Source organism: Solanum lycopersicum, chromosome 1, assembly GCF_036512215.1.
Source record: "Solanum lycopersicum chromosome 1, SLM_r2.1".
NCBI lineage: Eukaryota > Viridiplantae > Streptophyta > Magnoliopsida > Solanales > Solanaceae > Solanum > Solanum lycopersicum.
Genome location: NC_090800.1, coordinates 91,075,459 through 91,098,276, shown reverse-complemented (window position 1 = coordinate 91,098,276; position 22,818 = coordinate 91,075,459). Strand labels below are relative to the sequence as shown.

General features: G+C 34.9%; 2 protein-coding genes across 14 annotated transcripts; both read right to left on the bottom strand.

The window, feature by feature from the left end:
* Nucleotides 1-1,926: 1,926 nt before the first annotated feature.
* LOC101257318 (DNA repair protein REV1) lies at nucleotides 1,927-18,545 on the bottom strand. 13 transcript variants are annotated; one of them, XM_010316908.4, is made up of 26 exons: nucleotides 18,223-18,545; nucleotides 17,916-18,060; nucleotides 17,511-17,626; nucleotides 17,335-17,411; nucleotides 16,737-17,236; nucleotides 15,469-15,612; nucleotides 15,151-15,283; nucleotides 14,975-15,063; nucleotides 14,822-14,872; nucleotides 14,542-14,745; nucleotides 13,665-13,784; nucleotides 12,797-12,889; nucleotides 12,257-12,316; nucleotides 12,091-12,177; nucleotides 11,875-11,958; nucleotides 11,714-11,786; nucleotides 9,983-10,051; nucleotides 9,781-9,879; nucleotides 9,050-9,280; nucleotides 8,878-8,939; nucleotides 8,157-8,755; nucleotides 6,691-6,751; nucleotides 4,090-4,387; nucleotides 2,709-2,870; nucleotides 2,496-2,598; nucleotides 1,927-2,411 (listed from the first exon to the last, which is right to left on the bottom strand). In XM_010316908.4, exons 1-23 carry the CDS (start codon nucleotides 18,411-18,413, stop codon nucleotides 4,331-4,333), a joined length of 3,345 nt encoding a protein of 1,114 aa, XP_010315210.1. In that variant the 5' UTR covers nucleotides 18,414-18,545; the 3' UTR covers nucleotides 1,927-2,411; nucleotides 2,496-2,598; nucleotides 2,709-2,870; nucleotides 4,090-4,330. The 13 variants fall into 13 exon arrangements, with proteins under 13 accessions (XP_010315210.1, XP_025884135.1, XP_010315208.1 ...); XM_026028350.2 differs by having other exon boundaries at nucleotides 1,927-2,407; XM_010316906.4 differs by having other exon boundaries at nucleotides 2,496-2,582.
* A 2,793-nt stretch (nucleotides 18,546-21,338) lies between these two features.
* Nucleotides 21,339-22,818, bottom strand: LOC101257027 (transcription factor bHLH113). Its single transcript, XM_004231341.5, has 5 exons — nucleotides 22,391-22,818; nucleotides 22,204-22,317; nucleotides 22,052-22,117; nucleotides 21,851-21,973; nucleotides 21,339-21,663 (listed from the first exon to the last, which is right to left on the bottom strand). Exons 1-5 carry the CDS (start codon nucleotides 22,655-22,657, stop codon nucleotides 21,496-21,498), a joined length of 738 nt encoding a protein of 245 aa, XP_004231389.1. The 5' UTR covers nucleotides 22,658-22,818; the 3' UTR covers nucleotides 21,339-21,495.

The following is a 22,818-nucleotide window of genomic DNA, read 5'->3' as shown; positions in this document are numbered from 1 at the left end:
TACAAAAAAGAATGAATGACATAAATACTAAAATTATGATATAAAAGAAGATTTAAAAAGAATGAAACAAAACTTGAAGCTTGCTAGCTAGCTAGTGACCTCTACCCCTATGACTTGGCCCAGAATATGCTTTCTGTTTAACTAAACTCTCTACCACTGAAATAATCAGAGAGTGTTCCTCCTTGAGGTTTCTTAACCCCTCCACTTTTATGCAATTTGAAAGCCACACAAAAAGGAGTATCATTGCAAAGGCATTTAGAAAAGACTTGAAAATACTCTTATTCATTTTACGATTTTTTGTGGTAGACCAAACACTTGCAAGAGAGCGATCGACCAGAAAATGCTAAAATTCTAATTCTTGTTGTTTGATTTGTGTGTTTCAGAAAGAAGGATATGTCAAATATATAAAGGTGACAAAAAGTAGCATGGAGGTTTGGTGTTTTGGTTACGCACAAGTGCAACAAAGGTATGTTTCTTTGACTTTTGATGTCCTTGTACTTTTGACTAATATTTAAGAAGAATTGAAATTCTATTTTTCAAAGATTGGAATAATTTTTGGTTTGAAAACGTTAAATCATACAGGTATATAAATGTGGCGCATGTTATGAAACAATTTCACAAAAGTCAAACAAAGATGTAATTATATTCCTCCATCAGCTCCAAAGGAAGGACGAAAACTCGATCCCTATTCGTACCATAGTCAAAACTGAAAATATTAGACTCTTTTGTGCAACACCGCCCATCTATATCTCTTTTTCATTTTCTTAAAAAAAGGAATATTTAAAAATTGTAACCATATAAAACAATGAACTACAAGTATTAATGGTGAAGCATATTAATAAAAAAGATTGTTATATGATATATAGTTTATACAACAACATTTAATGTGAGAACTAATTAGTTTAAAGGATTTTTAAAAAAATATCATCGATAGATATTCTATTGATCATGTACATAATAATAACACACAAATTTTCATATTATTCTTTTCAGATATTAGTCATGCAAAATTTAATAAAGTCAAACACTAAGTTATGTCACAATTTAATGCGAATTTTTTACATTAATAGATAGATTAGTTATTTTGCAACACATCGCCGTTCTTCCTACTTAATTCATTTTGCTTTTTCAAGTGAGTCTTTCACATAGCGATCAAACACATTGGTCGGAAATAACATGCCTCCCTTCCTCCAACCCACACACAAATTGGTGTTCTCACTAAAGAGACATGTAAACAAAGTTTCTTTCTTCTTGTACAAAGTCCATGTTGTAGTTTGATATGAAAATTTTGACCCACCTACCTTTCACCCAAGTTGCACAAGAGTTGAATATAAGTTGGACTAAAAATTAGACATACCGACTACACTGCAAATGTTCATTTTTTGGTATAGAGTTCATTATCCTTGTATCAACGCATAACTATCAAACTGTGTATATATATATCCATTTACTACCAGCAGATTACAAAGTTATTAATTACTGTTGTTCTTTTTTTTTCAGTTTGACAGCACGAATATTAATTCGTTAGTCTTCCCACATTCTCTGTCTAGAAATTTCTCTCCAGGAATTTTTAAACACATAATAGTTAATAAAGTGTGAAAATTACAACAGAATTTCTTCGACAGCATGCTAGGACACAATTCAAAAATCAATCAACAGGACTACCAAATCCATGGGACTAAGATATAAGCATCTAATAAGAAGGGACAATTATCCAGAATAAAGCATCTAATAAGAAGGGAAAATTATCCAGAATAACGAACATTTACCTTACATTAAATACTATAGCTGTAATTAAGAAAATTTAATTCACAACTACAATTCTTGCTATTCACCTAATTTATATAATTTAATTCCTGATTGTATAAATACATAATTTTATATATGTTTACTCTAGCTATTTGTATACAATTTATGAAAAACTCATAATAAAATATTATCATGTTTATATATTGACAAGCAAAATATACAAACGAAGTTTCAGAAAATTCCCAAATGTATAAATACAAAATTTGTATATAGTACATACCTATGTGTATATTCCCATGTGAACTATACAAACAGATAGAAATATACGAACCGCAACCTTCATAGCAAACGAAACTATAGCTATGGAGCGCGCAGATATGATTCATTTGAACCGAATAACTTCTTGACATATGTAATTAATTCAAAATTTTTGAAAAGCAATAGTACGGTTTCAGCTGTTGTTAAACATATGCTGCACGTTGTTTGAAAAATGCAATGGCGAAACGTGGAGAGTAATATGAGAGCAGGAGCAGGTATTCTTTAATTTTCATGGTCAAACCTGGTGATGGATTACCCTTGCATATATGCTTCAATTATGACCGTGACAGGCCACCCTTTTTCATGTAAGCAAATTTTCACCTGAGTCTGCTCAAAATATCTACCTGAAATTCAGAAAATTATCTACCTGACTCGGCACAAAACAAACAGTGTTCAGTACAAAAGATATATTCAGAAAAACGACATACCTTCTGAAAGTTTCTCGAACAGTAAAGAATGGATAATAATGTTTAGTGTTGTCTGGAGCAGTGATATGAGGTCAAAAAGTTGAGTACCTGCAAAGATGAATAACTTCAGTCGAAAAAAGAGTCAGTTTCTAACATCTTATGACATGCAAACACAATAAAAATGACTTATTATACCAAAGTATGGTATAGTCATATCAGATCATAAGATATTACCGTCCAAGAAGTCCAATGAACTCTAAAGTGTTTCTTCTAGCGCTTACTTTAGGTCAACATGAACTTAGCACCAATCATAAATCTGCCTCAACACTGCATCTTAGCAACCACAACCATGGAAACTGCTCCTCACTCCAATCAGCAGTTGGAGTGTAGTGAGGCCTGACCAATAAAGCCAAAGTACAGATAAAGACAGACTACTAGAATTCCTTTCTGTAATAATATAATAAAAGACAAGCACTATCATCACAAGCAAATAAAACTAGAAAAGAAGAGAGAGAAGTGGGAAGAGCATAGCATACATAAAGGCAGATAAATATATTCTCAAACAGAAGAACCAAGCAAGTCGAGAACATACAGGCACTGCTTTCCATCAACCAGTTTTCTCGACAGCATACCAAAATAGAAGTTTTTACAACTGATGTACCGTCGTCTCACGGTACTTTCAATGTTTTTTCCTTAAGTTTAGTGTGTGTCTAAGGCCTCTTTGATTTAATGTATTTTTCTCTGTGTTTGCAGGAAAACAGTCCAAAACGAAAACGCTGAAGACTGCTGAAATTTGCAGAAGTGATGACCTACGGAGCCATCGACGGTCCGTAGGTGGCGACCGTTGTTTAAAGATTTATGTTGCTACGGAAAGATCGGGATATTCTGACCAAGTGTGGGGCTACGGAAGGGATGACGGTCCGTCGTCTCCTGGCAAACCGTTGGTGTTAACAGAATGTAGCCCCAGTACCTGATTTTGAAAGGATTCTAAGTATGGAGCAACGAAGGCCATCGACGGACCGTCGTTTGGGTCTGTCGATGGTAACAGAATGATGGAGAAGATAGCAGCTGAAAAAGAGTTGAAGTATGGACCAACGGAGGAGTCGACAGTCCGTCGGTGAGGTCGTCGACTCGAGACGCGTTTTGCACATAAGTTCTCTTTATTTAGGTTTCCCTTTATTTTTAGGAGTCTTATTATAAATAGGACTAAAAACCTCGTTTTGGGGGGTTAGACTCTTTGTTAATTTTCAGAGTTGTATTGTCGGTTCTTGAACTTTGGGTTTTGGACAATACTTCACTTTTCCAGAATCGATTCTTACAATTTGATTAATTCAAGTGATTTTCTGGATTTTCTTCAAACTTGTTAAAGTAAGTACACGTGTTAAGGAAGTATATCCTAAAATCAAGAACAGATCTAGGTACTTATAAGACACATGAGCAGAGAGGAAGAAGAAAAATCAAGAATAAGGAGAACTTACATATTCAATAAATTTGCCAAGGAATCAAAAGCAAGATTGATAATATAGTTTTTTCACATTTTTAGTAAATGCTCATCAAGAAACTAGTTCCAGGAAATTCAAAGAAGATTGCTAGTGTAGAATGAAGAAGCACTCACATGCATAACCAAAGGCACTATCATGGGAGACTGGACGTCAGAGATAACAAGGACTCTTCTAACATCATGTGGTACTATCAGAAGTTCATAAGATCTTCTGCTAAACCAGGTGTGAGTTCTTGTACAAGAGGTCCTTTGCATCGATACACAATTTACAAGTAGAACAAGTGAGCAGGCAGAGTGCGGACTTGTAGGCATAGAGCACCTGACACTTTTCTTGGCAAAGAAGGCATGCCACGCATCATTCCGTCACAGAAGCAATGTAAAAGCTGCCACCATAGTTCTCACTAACCGATGCCTACAAATTGAGATAAAAAGTTGATCAGGTTAGGTCACAAATTCATCTTAAAGTAGATTCTAAACATGAATTTGTTGTTGTAAAAAAGATTGTTATTCATCTAAACCAATGGTTTTAAATTCAAAGACATTCTAAGATGTCACACTCATATTATTGTATAGCTATTTCACATTTTCTCTCATCCAGATATAATAACAATATATCAGAAGATGCCCTACCTTTATACTTTAACCTTTTTAAGCAAGTCTTCTGTAACCACTATTAAAAAGTAGATTTTAACTACAATTAAAATTTTAAGTATCATCTAAAGTTTAACTTGTTTTGCAGTTAAAAGCCTGCAGTTACTAATTAAAAAGGAGGACAAAAGAAAGCTACTTAGCTGCAAAGACAACTCCAACCAGAACAGCCCTGAATCCTGTTGATGCAGTATGTAACTACTTAACTTGACACCCTTATATTACAAAGGGAAAAGGAACAAACTAATTAACATACACAGTGAGACCATTACATACTTAAGAAGAACAGAAACACCTGCGGAACCGCTTTAATAGTGGACTTTGGCCCTAGCTCTACCCCAAAATCAAGCTTGTGAGGTGAGGATTGCCTAAAACCATATAACGAGATTTTTTCCTCACACAACCGATATGGGACTTCCACACCCCCTCGCATGCCCAGGATTGAACATTTTGAGCGTGGACAGCTACTTAGCTGCAAAGACAACTCCAACCAGAACAGCCCTGAATCCTATTGATGCAGTAAGTAACTACTTAACTTGACACCCTTATATTACAAAGGGAAAAGGAACAAACTAATTAACATACACAGTGAGACCATTACATACTTAAGAAAAACAGAAACACCTGTGGAACCGCTTTAATAGTGGACTTTGGGCCTAGCTCTACCCCAAAATCAAGCTTGTGAGGTGAGGATTTCCTAAAACCATATAACGAGATTTTTTCCTCACAAAACCGATACGGGACTTCCACACCCCCTCGCATGCCCAGGATTGAACATTTTGAGCGTGGACAATTCAAGTTGGGGGCCTAACATCGGGTAAACCAAAAATTAGGTTGGGTGTGGCTCTAGTACCATGATGAAGTATGTTATCAGCTATTCTAAAGCTAAGTTGTTGCAGAAAGCACATTTTTATTTACTTAATTCTTTCTGCTCCGATACCTTGGCCAACCTCAACTTAAAAAGTTAGCTCATGAGGTGAGGATTGCCCCAGACCATATAAAGAGACGAATTTCCCTCCCACAGCCACTGTGGACTTCAACACGCTTGTTAACTGAAAGATTGGAACACTTCTCCATGCAACATATGTTAGCAGACTCCCTATTTTGCAGACTTGAAGGAGTTTTGATGGGTTTGGCATCAAAGAAAATAGTCAACATCCAACACTAGTACCAGATATGGTGGGGAATTGGCCACCCATATAACAATCTAGATGGGCAGACTTCAATTACATTTTCCAATATTCGTTAATGAAGTATCACAATGCATTGTAACTACTGCAAGCGAAGTTGCTCGTACTCTCCACAATTGTTGCCGCACCTGAGTCGGATCCCCAAAAACGCACTGCTTTTGGAGGATCCGACACACACCCGTCAACATTTTGAAGAGTTCAAGCAACATAGACTGCAAAATTGTAATCCCGCACACAGCATTCTACGAAATATCATCACCCGCATGTATTGTTACTTATTATGTAAAAAGAACTTGTTTGAATTGTTTACATGAGAACCAAAAGAATGATAGCTGAATAAATGAGCACGTAGTAATTCATTCAAGTCATGTTCCACAGGCCCCGAACAAAACGTTGGAAGTGGTTCTCCACATAGTAGAATCTTAAACAACTGTTAAGAAGTAAAACTAACCCTAGAACGATAGAAAGAATCTAGAAGAAACCATATCAAGCAATGGGTTAATGAGAACAGCACGACAGCCTGCCCAGTTTTCAGCAAAAATGATTAATCAAAATATCTAGTAGAAATTCTTCAACAATGCATAGAAGTCATTTCATTCTTTTGGTAACATGTCATAAACAAGGGGAAAAATTTTACAATGTGATACAATTTCAGACTGTAAGTATAAGCAAAAACCATAAGGAACCTAAATTAGTATCATGTACTTAATCTTGCAAGGCTGACAGCCAGCAAACATAGCTAAATTTCATGATATCCACTGAGAGTCAGAAAGACAAGTTTGGGAAGAAGATCATCCGAACCATATTTTTCTTTATAAAAACACTATATATGGATACACATCTCAACAAGAAAATAAATGAAACTACTTATTGTTACCTGAAAATGTGGAAGCAAGTTGTTGTAAACTTCTATGAAAACTTTTGACCTTGCAGTTAACCTGATATCACAATTTCAATAATGTCAGACCTGGTTTTCATTCATAACAATCACAAATGCATTTTCCCTGTTACACTTCCCATGTTTACTTGTGCTACTGCTTGCAGTAAAAGAGGTAATAGTATTATTTTTATAAAAAAAATTAAAAAAAAATGCAAAAAGGAATCCAAAATATTTAAACAACAAAAATATTGAGGAGAAGTTATCATTGTGCTAGACAAGGTATCTACCAAAAGCACCAGAAAAAATGACAAAAAGGAGGAAAAAGTTGAAAAGACAGTTTTCAAGCTCCAGTTAATCTTCCTCACCAGCTGTTGTGGGGAATGTCACACCGTTTGAAGGTAAACGACCGGAGAGGCCCTATTTCCTGTGTTAATACTTACATTTCTGATAATAACAACATACTACTTATATTCTGATAATAACAACATACTACTTTTTATTTATATATTTATTGTGGACAAAAGGAATTCACATTAAATATTCAATGTCATAAAGGACATGTACTAAGGAGTTGTCACTTACATGAGAGTAACAGTAGGAGATACAAATACAAAAGAGTTCCTCGGAACAGTGGGTCTACACTAGGTATCAACATTGAGCCCCGACTTCTTTATCCTAGTTATGGTTGAGCTAACCAACACAATAAAGATGAGGTCCCATGGTGGATGCTATTTGCTGATGATAGTGTGAATCAACAAACCAACCAAAGGAATGAACTATGGAGAAGCCTTTTAGAGAGTAAGGATCTTAGGTAAAATAGAAGTAAAAGTGAATATATGCACCATGTTTAGTCAAAAGAGCGAAGTTAGAGACTTGACAAAATTGTGGTGCCCAAATACAAACAATTTAGACACCAACGCTTGTTGTTTCAAGAGAATGGAATAATAAATGAAGATGTTACTCATAAAAATAAAACTGGATGGTTGAAATGGGAATGTGTTACCAGGGTGTTATGCTGTAAAGGACGGCTGCCTAAGTGAAGGTAAGTTCTACAGAGCAACTATAAGACCGATAATGTTACATGATAGTGAGTGTTAGGTTGCTTAAGTCCAACATATCCATAGGATGAATGTCACACAGATGCGGATTCTTAAAATGAATGTGCCTTCATACAAGATTTGCTAAGATTAAAATGGTCACTTGCCAAAAGGTGCAAATAGCATGCAATGAAGATAAAAAGAGAGAAGGTTGCTCGAGATGATGTCATGCATCGACCTATAGATGCACTAGTACGTAGATGTGCAATTATGATGAGTGAGGATGTTAAAACGGAATACAATAGTATGAAGAAAGAAATTTAAGATCGCAAAGAGGAATAGAAATACAGAAGCAAGTGGCAAGAAAATAGATGTGCTGAAGAAAATGAACACATACTGCAGATATGTCTACTCTCTGGTACATACCTTCTTAAAAGACAAGAACATATGTAAACCTCTTCAATATCAGTTGAAATTTTTAATCTTAGATACTGCTTGATAAGCTCGCATAAGCAACTAACAGCTTCATCCCATCCATCAGTGCCGACATCAGGGAGAATGTAAATCTTAGACATAGTCCTCTGCAATACAGAAGATAACTGTTTCTTTGCCCCTGCTTTTTGATACATCTCGGCCAAAACGCACAAAATCTGACAATTGGTGGCTTTGAATATGTCAATCCATTCAGGTGGATTTCCAACCCACAAGTCAATGCTTGAAATAGAAGGACTACAGTTCTGATTATTAGCACAGACCAAGGAAGCATCCAGTGAAGATTCAGTGTTCCTGTGTGCAGGGAGGAGTTCAAGTATATCCGTCCTTAACTCCTCAGGCAATTCTTGAAAAACCGAGGTGTCTACTTGACTTAGAGAAGAGGGCATTAGACTGATGCCTCCTGAGACAGGAGCATCAATAACCACGTCCATATTTGGTACAGTAGCATCAGAGAGTGTCTCACTTTTCATATCAGCAAAAAGCTTATTAGGATGAGAGACCACTTGGATTTCCTCTTCATTATACTGATGCTTCAAATATATCCACCAGAATCAACACCATGAGGTTGTAGAAACAAGATAAACATCATCACCAATATTAAACCAGGACAAATACTAAGCTGGCCCAAGAAGAGGAGAAAAATTGAAGATACCTCATGAGCGGCAAAAGCTTCATCAGGTGCAACAGGGCAAACAGAAGATATGTTTTCTTTTCCTGATATGCCAAATTTAAAGTGAGGCAAAATCTTGTAACAAAATAGTATATATTATAAGCTAATTGGGTTAACCAACTGCCTTCTGTAAATTAAAAGAATGCATCCTCACCTTTGCTTCTCTTTTCATTAATAAAATGAGCCAATTTTCCATTATACATGTCGTTAATTTCTGAATAGACCTCAGGAGGAAGAGACTCTATAACTCCTATATCAAGTTCGTTCATAGGAGGCAGAGTTCCAGCAGTACCAGAGGGCGACACTGCAGTCATTTCAATGAAAGGTGTACTACAATCACCCTGCAACTGAGCCTGGCGTTCATCAACACTGTCTTTACTGTTAGCTGCAATATAAGAGAAGCATATCGATATTCAGACTCATCCAACATGTCTTCAGTGGAAATGAACTCAATACAAGTTCAGACGACACTTTTTAGTTAAGAACTTGTTGAAATCACGAGAATTGATGTTGGAATAAATTGACATGAAGAAACAACATAAGCCCATCATACTAACTTCTTAACAGAAGCATTAAGAAACAGATTTCATATCCATCAATGCTGCTGCAATAAAAATTCCAGAGTTTCTCATGTTGTACAGAGAAAGGAAAAATCTAAGATAAACAATTATGATGTCCTCAAGTATTTATTAGACACATAAATTAAAGAGATCCCTAAAAAAGGTCTACCACTTTTCATGAGTTAGAACACAGCCAGTGCAACGAACCGCAATAGAGTTTCAGTACCAGTTTAAGTGTGTTAGAAATACTTCTATCAAGTAATAGGCATGACTATAGACAATAAATACTTGGACAAGCCAATGAAAATAAGTGAAAAAGTTAAACCTGCATCAGCACCTTTCTCATGACTACTTCTTCTGTTTTGGTTATTGGTCTTAGCAGAGGGAGCAGTGAGCCAAGATCTGATGGAGTATCTTTCTTTGCCTGGATTTATGTCAAATTAATTAGAAGAAAAGCCAGTTCATAGATGACATACTGTCATCGTCATAACTGGCATAGAGAGAGATATGAAACGCAAAGAAAAGACCTTGCTTGGAACTATCTGCAGTTTCAAGCTTTGAGACCTGCAATCCCATGCCTCGTATGTCCTCCACATCTGCACAGCAATAGTCAAAACAGCATTTATATTAGAAGAAGAAACAGTGTAGACTACAAGTCATACTGAGATCACACTGTACATGTTTTGTTGTCGCTGAATAAAGAAATGGTTGATGTGGAAGAAAAATCTAAGTTTCTTACTCTAAATTCACTTGGTCCAAAGGGAATTCTAACATCCTTAAAGAAAAATTTTGGTCTGCAATGTTCAAAATTCACCATGACTTCATTGATTCTGATACGTTTAAAAATTAAGTGAAAAAAGAAAAACCGCTAATGCAGAAACCAAAGAACACCAAAATTGCACTTAAAAGTTTCATCAGCATCAGAGCTGCACCAGTATATTTTTAGTTCCCTTCAGGCTATACATAAGGTTTTTTGAAGTTACATGCAAATAGCATTCTCTGCCAGATCTCAACCCCAACTCAAGAAAAAAATATACTGCTACATTCTTGGGTATTGAAGGGAAACAAAAAAAAGGTCTCTGAGCTCTATTCACTATCCTAACACTTCGGACTCTAATATGAAAGACGAATCTCAAGATTATTTTTTTTGATAACCGAGAAATCCGTCTGTGACCCTCCCTTTGGACCAATCACAGCTTTCTAAACTCGGTGGATAATTGGCCCGACCCTCTACCCTTCTCCACTTAAATGCCGGGCTTCGCTTTGCATGGTGTGGGGCTTGAACCTGCGACCTAAGCTACAAATCCTCCACCTTTTGCCACTCGAGCTAGGCCTTGGGGGCAAATCTCAAGAAATTTTGGTTAATATAACTCTCAAAGAAAAATCTTATTTCTTGCTTGGCTAAAATCATGAAAACAAGTGGTCGAGCTTCTGCATGTGACGAAACGTGCATCTTTGCTCTTCACCATTTCTCCCTCTATTGAGCTTATCAGCACAGAAATATCAGTAGAGAAAAGCTTGTCTGTGTCAATACACAAAAACTATATGAAAGAGTGAAAATACAGTGACATTACCTCAGCCCTAAAGAAGGTTGCGGACTTACGATTATTATTCTGACTCATCCAAAAATCAAACGGCGCACAGAAGTGGAAGAAGGATAAGAAACAAGAAGCACAGGATGCTCAAAGGATTAGCTCAGTCTTTTCCTTAATAACATCATGTATCAAATGAATTAGCTTACTGAAAGTTGCTCGGATACGGAATGTCGCACAAAAAAAGCTGATATTCCATCCCAAATTGATATGACCTACTTTTTTTATTTTTAATTTGACTAATTCATCTGCTGAGAGTTAAATCTAGTACTAGAAGTATATGAAAAACAATACAATTCTATATTTTCCCATTTCATATGACAAAAAATATTTAAGAATTACAGTAAGAAATTATTTGTTCAACTCTCAAAGCAGATCAGATAATCATTTTGGCACAGATGTAGCAAGATTAAAAAAAATGGAAGTAAGAAGGATAATCCACACACCATTTACATTGAAATGACATTGAGATCAGTGAAAATTTCGTAAGATAATCTATTTCCATTTTGACAATCACCCTAGAAATAAATCACCAAGTGTTTTTTGTTTTTACTGGATGATCTCCAAGGTTTGCACCCAGTTCATTGAACCACTAGGCCACACTTTTGGGTGAGGATTTGGACCTTTATTTTAAAGTGTATCATTCACATAGGGAAAGCAAATTACCCACGTGTGAAGTCGTAAAAAGCTGTGAAACGATTCTCTCAAGCACATCAACACTATCTGTAGCCAGTGGCACCTACAAGTGGTATAATGCAATTAAAGGAAACAGAAATTTCTTCAGTTAGAAAACATAGAGCACAAGGTGATCACAGAAAATATTATACCGTGACAGAATGGCTCAAGTTATCACAAACACCACAGCCCAAATACTTTACTGGCTCCCCTGCATCGCCCTTTCTTTTCTTTATCTGTGTTGATAAATATAAATGCAAAAGCATCATAAGAACCAACTATACAACTAGTTTATACTTAAAAAACTCAATAATGAACAATAATCTGAATAAAAAATAATGGCTTCATAAGGCAAAAAACAGAGAGACCTTTAAGGTAAACTTCCTCCCTATCACTCCACACCCCTGCAAACGTAATGAAACCTCCTTGCAAAGGTTTAACAGAAAACATTGTACCTGAATTGAGAAGGCGTTTACTGTCAATAAGCATTAGTACAAAGGCACAAAACAATATGATATTTAATGGAGATCTAACATCTTTCTGATCCTTGAACCTCACGCCCCAGTTAACATCTGCACCTATGGATTTGCTTTCCTGCAAACGTTATTGAGAAGTTAATATATTTCGCTTGTACCCGCATGACTGATTGATGCAGATTCGCGAAGCATGTAACGGGTATTTGCTTCGTTTTGACAGGTACTAGAACAGCTTTTAAGACCACTACAGAAATACGATGCAAGTGTATATGTACTACTTACTACATTTGAAACGGAACCAAAACTTGCTCTGAAAATATAATAAATATATAAACACACCCACACACAATACCACTTGAGAGACTACTTATATGGGCACCAGAACCCAATGACGCAGGTTAGAAGCAACAAGCAGCACAGGAGGCAAAACATATACTCATCAATCATTAAGCAAGTCACCAATATTCAAAACAATAAGAAACAGTGAAATAAAGGAGTCAATGGGAGTTCGTGAGTCAGTTATGTGACTATGACAAAAATCCAAAAGAAAGCCTACAAATAAAAGCAATAAAGTAAGACATTTTTTGTAAATCCTAACCTGTATCATGCCAACCAACCGATCATCTATCCCTCTACTATAGTTCCATAGCATACTGCCAGTTTTAGAACCGAAGTCCTTCTGGAGAGTTTCCTGAAAACACAACAAATGAGTGGGAGATACATATAGTCCAACATTGAGTATAATGCATGTCATCCCCAAAAGATGGCAAAGAGGACTCTGACTCAAGCAGACAGCATGAATAACAAACCTCATTTTTCATTGATAGATATCCAGTTGAGATAGCCTGTTAAACTTGAAACCTTTTTTCACAAGAAATGGAAAATATAGTTTCATGGAGAGCTTTGGATGAATAAGGCATCTAAACAAGAAGATTAATCCACTGAATACCTGCAACTCCCACTGGCCTAGGTATCAAACCACACTACACCATCACAACCCCCTCCTCCTCCTTCCATAGCGTAGGAAGGTCGAAATAATTCAACTAATGTCGTCCATGCTAGACTGTAATCCTTAGTTACCAAGTTGTCACTCCTTATCCTAAATGCTAGGCCACCCGGCTTGGGAGAAATTCTGCTTACTAACTCTTAGAAACATATGCTTTGATACAATTTGCAGTACCTTCCTGTTACTAGTTTTAATAAATACCATTATCTTATTATTTTTATAAACAAATATACCAGCAAATATACAATGAACAAGAAGATCTCTGTTGCAAGAGATCCAACGATTCATGAAGTGCCCTTGTAGTGGTTCTTCAAGTGTGAAACATATCCTAGGGAAACCAGATCAAAAGAGATGCAAAGCAGGGCTACTTGTAAAGAAACTATAACTAGATAGAAAATCAAAACCGCAAGAGCAATCACCAATACATTAAAGAAGGAAACAAATACTAAACAATGAGAACCTTGGAAATCATACGCAGCTGCCCACAAGTTGTGATTTGTCTCCCGTTCAACTTCTCTTCCAACACGTGACCGATTCCAGGAAGTGCTTTTACTGGAAGTTCGCGCAGGTGCTCCTCCACCTAATATAGTCAACAAGCTAAATCAGCACAATAATTATTTCACTTCTCTATAATGATCTTTAAGTCTTTGTTTTCCTCTTATGCCACTACATGCAGTAGACACTAAAATGTAAGATGATCAAAAAGGGAGTAAATCAACAAAGATTTAGACAAGAGAAATGTGTTTGATATAGAACAATATTTGTAACGGGACAAAGCTAAGTGATCAAAATAGCCCTGTTCTGGGACTTATCCTTAATAAAATACTTGTAGATTGTTTTTCCTTTTTATAAGGTAATGAGAAAGTTGTAATGTATTTTTAAAAATTAGTAAAATATTCAAGGATTCATGTTGATTTCCATCTAACTCCAGATTCTTGCAGCGGAAAAGGTAATCATGCTTGAAAAGGATGGACATAAACAAAGTGAACCAAAAAAAGCCTCATGTGGCAATGGAGAAACAGCTCACGTTGCAAGGGCATGGAGAAGCCCTGGCAGAAACTTCACTTTATGACAGTGGAGCCTATAAAATCAGATTTGACTTGCAGATATGTCCTTTCTAGAAGTACATGCAAATTTACAATGCCTAGTGGACAATCGGGTAAGAAGAGATTAACTACAAATAGTTAAGCGAAAGCAATGACATGTAATCAATAAAGATGTAGCAGCAAAATATATTTTGTGATACAGTAGAAGATTAACATATTTAGATGACAAAGATCAAGACATAAGATCTCCCCCCTCTTCATACATCAAATAGACAGCTTGAAATAAGCTACCTTCTCAGCAGGGATGTAACACTGCCCATCTGGTTTTGCAATCCTAGTAGCAAGACGCGCCATAAGCATATTCCCAGCAATACCAGCACTAGCAGTACAGCCTGTCGCATCAAGAATCTCCTCTCTGATCACTGAGACAAAAATTTGAATGTCCTCTACACCGGAATCAGTGGCATCTAGAAATGCTTCGTCACAACTTACGGCCTGCATTCAGTAGCAATTATCAATCGAGAGAAAAGAACATCAAGAAGTTGTTCAACAAGCAATTTTGAAGCCATGCCTGCACTTTGTTGCAGTACTTGTGCAATATGTTATAAAAGCGATCAGCAACCTGCAAAGGAAATCAGATTTTATAGGACTCAATTCCAAATACAAAAGAATTCAATTAAAAGGGAAAAAGAACAAGATGAATAAACTGAAATATCATGACCACCTCCTCATAAGCCTCGAAGTCATAAGAAAGAATGACTAGGTGAGGGCAACATGACTTGGCATCTCTGACAAACATTCCGGCCTTAACTCCTATAAGAAAAAAGCTTGAATGACGATCAAATTCCGAACATGGGATAATATTTAAGAAAAGGTTGAATTACTGACTGAAAGACTGACCATAACCCCGAGCAGGATAATTCGCTGAAGATATTTCAGCTGTTCCGCGTGGATTATCTGAATGGCAAATGGCAACAGGTTTATCCTTCAACTCGGGGCGATTCCTAATGACCACAGACACAAAAAAGCAATCCTGAACAAGTAAAGTTGAACTGATTGTTTTAGTACAGAGAATAATCTACAGAGACGGGTAGTATAACATATATAGCAGGTTCCTTTAGATCAGGGAGAGTGAGAAGGTAGAGGAACCAGACCATAGACGCAGTCATAACAACATTAAGACAAGTCAAGTTTCTAGATCATCGAAGCAGAAATTACCATATCCACATGAATAATCATTGTCTTATTTGCTGTTGCTGAAGAACTAGGTCCTGAACTTGTGCATCTAAACCCACCAGGGGAACTAGGAAATCGTTTACGATACCGGTTTCTCCAGGTGCCAATGAAATGCAACCTCGAATGCTGAAGGCAAAAGCACACGAGGAATACGTCAACCACTTTGTCAGAAGGTGCTTTTAGTATTTGATATGCAATTACTTATCAATGTGCACATACATTCATGTATATATTAGTTATACAATGCAATAGCTGCAAAAAAACAAATTCAAAATAACAGATCCACAAGCAAAAGCAAGTAATCTAATTGCATCAGAAGGCCCAATAAAATCTGGATGCCAAGAATTTAACAGTAGTAATATAAGCAACACAATCGAGGTATGATGAGTTGGCTGTTGATTCTTAGTATTCTGTTTTTTCTCAACTGAAAAGAAAGAATTGAGATTAGATCTTCCACAACCTTGAAAGGTCCATCATTATGTCATCCCATATCCAGCAACAGCAGAAGCAAAAGCATAAAATAGTTGATAAAATGGTCAGTTGTTAAAGAAAATTTTAACCCAAAAAGAGACGGTTGCTATGTGCACCCAAAAAGAGACGGTTGCTTTGTGCATGTGGATACCGCTTTGGCAATTATTGTGAAAAAGAATACCAATGTCATATCACCCTTAAACCTGTTTTATGTTTATGAGCTCAGCCTTGTCTATCCTTAGAGCAAAAGCTTTTTGCACATGAAAGGCCCCTCTTTGGTGCCCTATTATGATAAACATTACACATGCTGGCATTTCACCTATCAAAGGTGTTGCAGATACATAATATCCCATATATATATTGTGTGTACCACATTCAACGTCATTTGTGTAAAGGGCATCCAGGGGAGTTCATCCTAAGTTACTTGACCCATTGCATCGAAGTCCAGGTTGGATGTTTAGTCTAACAAATCTTTCAAAATCGACTTCATAAGCCATTTTCAGACTTATTAGTCCGCATTGAAATTTACATGTGAGCTCCAAAATCCAGGCTATATTTGCAGAGAGATGATGTAATATGTGATGATAATTAACTTAACAATGATAACATTATAAACTAACTTTTTAACGCCTCTAGCAATAAGGGAAAAAGAAAAATGAACTTGAGAGTATTACAATTCGTTTTTTTGTTATTTTTTTTTTCTTTTTGTTTTTTTGGGGAGATAAATACAAAATGTCCTAGCAAGAGCAAAGCCAATATCAAGATAGCAACATATGTACCTTAAAGTAATTTTCCACAAAATTAGCATCATTTAGAGTTGAATGTTGCTGATTAGGAGACCTGGGAATCTTTAAATTTGATGGGCCCACGTTAACAGGATCACTCATCCATTCGCTACAAACTGATGCATTGTTATGAGGACCGGAAGGTTCTGAAAATGGAGCTTGGCTTCCATCTCCACTTGCAGCATCACTCAGTTCTGGCCTTTCTATGCTGCAACTTGACTCTTCAACTCTATCTTCATTGTAGTCTGTTTGCACTAGATCTTTAGATTGTAGAGCACAATGCTCCAAATCTACTGCAGATTGCCACTCTTCAATTGACATAGGATCTTCAAATGGTCCCGAATATGACAATGGGCTCCCAACTCTAGATATGGCTTGGACAGTTGAACATGTTGTCGTATCATCATAAATAGCAATGTTTTTTGTGAAGAAAGCAGATAGCTTAGGCTGGTTATTAACTTCACTTGCGAGCTGATCAAGCTGATAAGGAACCCCTGAAAACAACAAAACAACGATAGAAGAGCTAATAAGTAAAGAAGTGGACAACTTGCTAGTTTGCATTAAAAATCAAGTCATAGTAATATAAACTTACAATTCAGAAGCTTATTTGCAGCGACAGAGTCCAACACCCATGTGGGTTTGACTACTGGAAGTCCCCTGCTGAAGGACCTATATCAAATTCAAACAAATCTTAGAAAAAAATTACAACTACTATTCTCAGCAGAGATGCAAAATAAGAAACTGATTGAACTTTGTTTTACAGCTGACCTTAAATTCTTGACCTTACTGTCAGGAAGATTACTACAGATTATATGAGTAACACGACGTCTAGAAAAATAATTTTCAAAATGGCCTCCATGCTTCAACATGTATCCTCGAAGCTCCTGGAAAGATATTGTTGACATCAATAAACTACAAGAGAAGCAACCTAATCATCCATATGAGAAAATCAAGGTATTGATTACAATGAAGATGGATGTTTGAATACAAGTAATCTTTAGTCTCCCAATTCAAAAGTTAGAGAAGTTTTTAATCGATGAAACAATATTCGACATCATTCATAGTTCAATTCAGGATCTTTTAAGTCATAAATCTTAAAGTAACCATATCATATTAATTCCCGGCAAGAAAATCACATGAAATAGACCAGAAAGAAACCATAATGTACTAAACCTGACTGGAAGGAACCGTGTATCCATCAACAAAAATGGATACGCCCTGAAATATAGGTTTTGAAGAATTTGGACCACTGATAGAAGTGCTTGATGCCTCCGCCTCAAACTGGTCGTGAAGCTTCTGATTCTTGACGGCCATGTAACTACATCAAAGTTTTCAAAAGCAAGATCAAAACTTTCTTGATTGATAAAAGTCATTTGAAAACTAACTAATTTTCAACAGAGTTTACCAAGATTCAAGATAGTATACAAAAATTCAAGATAATGTAGAAAACTTTGGAAAATTAGTGCAAGTAATATTTTGCCTGCCAAAATTGGAGAAAGGTGAAGTACTGAAGGCGGGACGAGAAGCAGAGCGAGAATTGGCACCCCAGGCCATGCCTAGGGTATTTTGACTCGTCTTCTTCTTCTTCTTGTTGCTATTGTTACTCCGATTTGAATTTGAGGATCGTTTTGAAATGGAACCGGAGTTCGCAGTGCGTGAGGGTTCCTCCATGCTCGTCTCCCAGTTCTGAGAATTGAAATTGAAACGCTGATAATATTATGAGTTAACTATACTCTTTTATACTAAAGAGGAGATATTGCGCATTAAAACGCGTCTGGCTCAAGCTTTATTTTACGCTTATCTAATTTAATAAAAGGTCTTCTGGTTTTATTTTTAAAAATGAACTAACGGTGTAATGTTTTTTTTGTCCATTATCAGTGGATATAAGTTAATTTTTATAATAATATGCAGAAAAAATTACTTATATTTTTTCTTTTTTTTGAAATTATATTATAATTACAATAATATATATAAAATTTGTTTCCAATTGATAAAATATTCTTAAAAATTGTATTATAATTACACTATATGGGAAAATTATTTCCAATTGATAAACAGTGCACAAGTAATCATTAAAGCTGATGAATGTGATATCATAAGCACGTGATTAAAACTTTGTTACTTATGTTAAATTTTACTTTTCAGGCTAATTCATTTCTAAATTAGACGTTTTCTTTTTTTTTTTAATAAATAACTAGAATATATTATTTTATAATTTGTTTAAAATGTTTATACAACATTAATGTGTTATTTACAATTCAAAATTGAAAAAACTGAATTTCAAGAAATTCTATATAACAAGAACGTAGAAAATTGTGTTAGATTATGGTGAGTTAATACATTTTATATTTGATAAATATATAAATTATTAATATCTTTGAAAAAGATTATTGATTTAAATAATTTTTCACAAGTGATATTTATTTTTCAATATAGTCAAAAAAAATTAACATATAACAGTTGCATCGTAAGCTTTGCATATGATAGTATACAAACTCTTGATCAATCAATTCGTAAAGCTCGTTTCAAAGTCTTTCATATTTATGTTATTTTAGCTCAAGTATAATTTTATTGTGTTTGATTTGTCGATGAATTTTATGATACACTTATTCATATAATAACAATTATCTTAATATTAAATTCTAAATTACATTAATAAAAGATTTTGATGTTGAACTCTGGACATCATGTTGTTAGGGTTGTTCAAAATTAAACCGAAATCAATAATTCAAATGAAAAATATATATATATTAATTTATCGATAATGAATTATTGATTTATCAATTTCAGGAATAATTATATTTTTTATTATCAAGTTACCGAGTTTTCTTAATTGGTTAACTGTTAATTCACTAGTAAATTAATAAATGATATTAATATCACTTGGTATATAAAGCTTTTGACATAGGATTTTGTTTCTTTTTTAATTTTTGATTGTCTCAAACTCTCGATTATTTTATAATATGTATGTATTTGTTTTAAGCGAAATGCAATTTGTTAATTTATGTGCATGGTTAATTTGCTTTGTCATCTTATTTTTAAGTAATTATCAATGAGTTTCTAAGTGTGTCAAACTTAAATCTCAACAGTTAAAGCAATAACGATCAATAATTGAAAAATCAACACCCGATAAATTTATCTATTAATTATTCTACAACAATTTAGCATGTCTAAAAACCTATAAACGGTAATAATAAACTAAACCAAAATACTTTAAAATCGAACCAAATCGATTGATATATGACCCAAAACTTTGAATCTTATCCCACAAAATAACTAGTGTATTGTTTATTTTTCAACATTTTCTCCCTTTATTTATCTTTTTAAGTTTTTTTCTTCCTTTATATTTTTCACTATAGCCCTCGTTTTTTGACTGCTCATTTTTATTCAGTTTGAATTTTAATATTCTTCATAATTTGAATATTATACTTTTTTTTCTTCAATTTTTTTGTTAAATAGTTTACATATTTGATATCATATGAATATCTTACATAGAAATCGAAAACTAGTATAATAATCATTTGATGAATATATTATCATATTAATTAAGAAAAATTAAACAAACTTATATTACTTAATTACTCATCATAGATATAGTTTGTTGTAATTACTAGTCCTGATTAACATTATATATTAATTATGTGGTCTGACTTCAATTTTATATGATCAGTCACGTTTGTATATGTATAATTTGTCAGAATATACAAATACATATGTATAATATACAAGTATCAACCCATATACATATACAATTCACTTCTCCCGCTCTCTGCCCTCTCTCGCTCGCCACATATATAAATGCATATATAATTCACCTCTCTCCAACTCTCTGTTCTCTCTTGCTCGCCTCTCTCCTCCCTCTTCCAATCTCGCTCGCCTCTAACCTCCATCTCCCATTCTCTTGCTACATATATATATATATATATATATATATATATATATATATATATATATATATATATATATATATATATATATATGTATAATATACAATTAGCTAACCTATTTAAATATACATTTCTTTTACTCTTTTGCCCTCTCTCACTCGCATCTGCTCTCTCTCCAGTCTCGCTCGCCTTTCTCCTCCCTATAACACGTAGCTACAAATTGTAATTATCAACTATATCTTGATATTATTAAAGTAATTATTTTTTACAATAATATTCAAAGTAATTGGTAATACACTATAACATTTTATTAAATCATTATGACTATAAATAATAACATTATTATATGATTAATAACCTTATTACTAAAAATAAATATAAAAACAAAAACTCTACGTTCACTTCCATCTACTATTTTCTTCCTTGCCACTTTGCCTGGTATCAAGTGCTGATATTTCCTTAATTGTGATTTGTTATTCTAGAACTCGATTTTGAACTATTTTCACTAGATTTCTACACGAGGCTGAAATTCTAAACCTTTTAATTATGTTTTTTCCCATTAATTCATCATTAAATTAGTAATTTCATGAAACTAAGGAGTACAATGATATGAAGGATTTATGTTACCCCTTGTGTTTATAGAAAATCATTCATCGATGATGTTATATAGGAGTAATTATAACATTGTAAGTAGGGAAACAAGAATTAATTAAAGACGAGACGAATCCTTTTAGAACTGAAAAAAAGAGTAACGCTTTTCCATTTCCCTAGAAGTTATACAATTTCCAACAAACACCCAAGCAGTGGTTTTGATCATCCAAAAATGGGGTCACCAAAAACATGAAAAAGAAGAGCCCAGGGATTGTTCATTGGGTAATGCTATTATTATTGTTCATCATGGCGGCAGGTGACCAAAAATCAGCGCCGTTGAGACTAGTATCAGCTACATGGACACTCACCTCTACTGGCACTAGACAAAGTCCTTTGCTCCTCAGCAACACCTCATTTCTCGATGCTTCCGTTTCCCCGCCCTCCTGTGTCACATTTATTTTAACATAACAGGTCATGGTCACAATAATGTATATTATTATTAAAAAAGAACTAGTATCAATAAAAATGAGGGCTGGAAGGAAAGGGAGGTTGTTGTACCTGTAACTAGTCGAGTAGTAAAAAAGAGGACTTTTTAGTGAAAAGTGAATTGGTCAAAACGAAAGTACTTACACGTAAAGAGGGAGACTGTCTCTGGGTCTGGCGCTGCAAGTAAGGAGAACACAAGACGTGAACCTGATCGTGCAAAAACCTGATATATCCCATCGCTTCATGTAGCACTGATGCTGTATCGGTCTGCATTTTCACATCCATTTTAATATATATATTACCACCATTCACTACAATTAAATTACACACGAAATACAAATGAACCTTGCCAAAGGGAGATACAAGTTGTTGTAATGCTGTGATTCTTTCACCAAGCTTTTCTTTCTTAACCTGCAATTACATTATTATTATTATTGTTTAAAATTATAAAAGAAGAAATTGAGATGCGAAAATTGTGACTCGATCTATTTTCTGACCTTTGCATGAGTTGTCACATTTGAATTTTCTACCATCTTTGTCCTCTTGCAATTTCTCTGATTTCTACCTTTTGTTTTTTCAACCGGTTCTTTCTCTGCACCATTTCGCCTTTTCTGCACAAAGGACAAACAATCAAAAAAACCAACAAAAAAAATTTGCTACTACTAAATTAAAATGCTTACATACATTGGAGTTGTTAGGCTGGCTGATGTTGCTACTTGAACAAGCAGATGGTGAATCTCCACTGCATGTGAGTTCAGATTTTGGGGTTTTTTGTTCTGATGTTTGTACAGAACAAGTTTCAAGTATAGGAGCATCAGTACCAAAACAGAGCATTTTCGGGGAAGATGAATTAGTGAAATTGAAACATCCTGCTAGGCCATCATCGTCGTCGGCAAATAGTAGTTCCGAATACGTTCCTCCGTCCAGTGAACTCTCTTCTTCACCCGCCATTGCTCTGTCTGACACTAGCTCTGCTGTATTTCCTAATGGAGAAAAAGGGGATTTGTTTTTGGGAGTAAACGACGGAAGCTTCTTTTAAAGTTTTTTTATACGGGGACAAACATAGATATATGCACCCTGGACCGCTATATTTTGTAAATATTAATATTTAA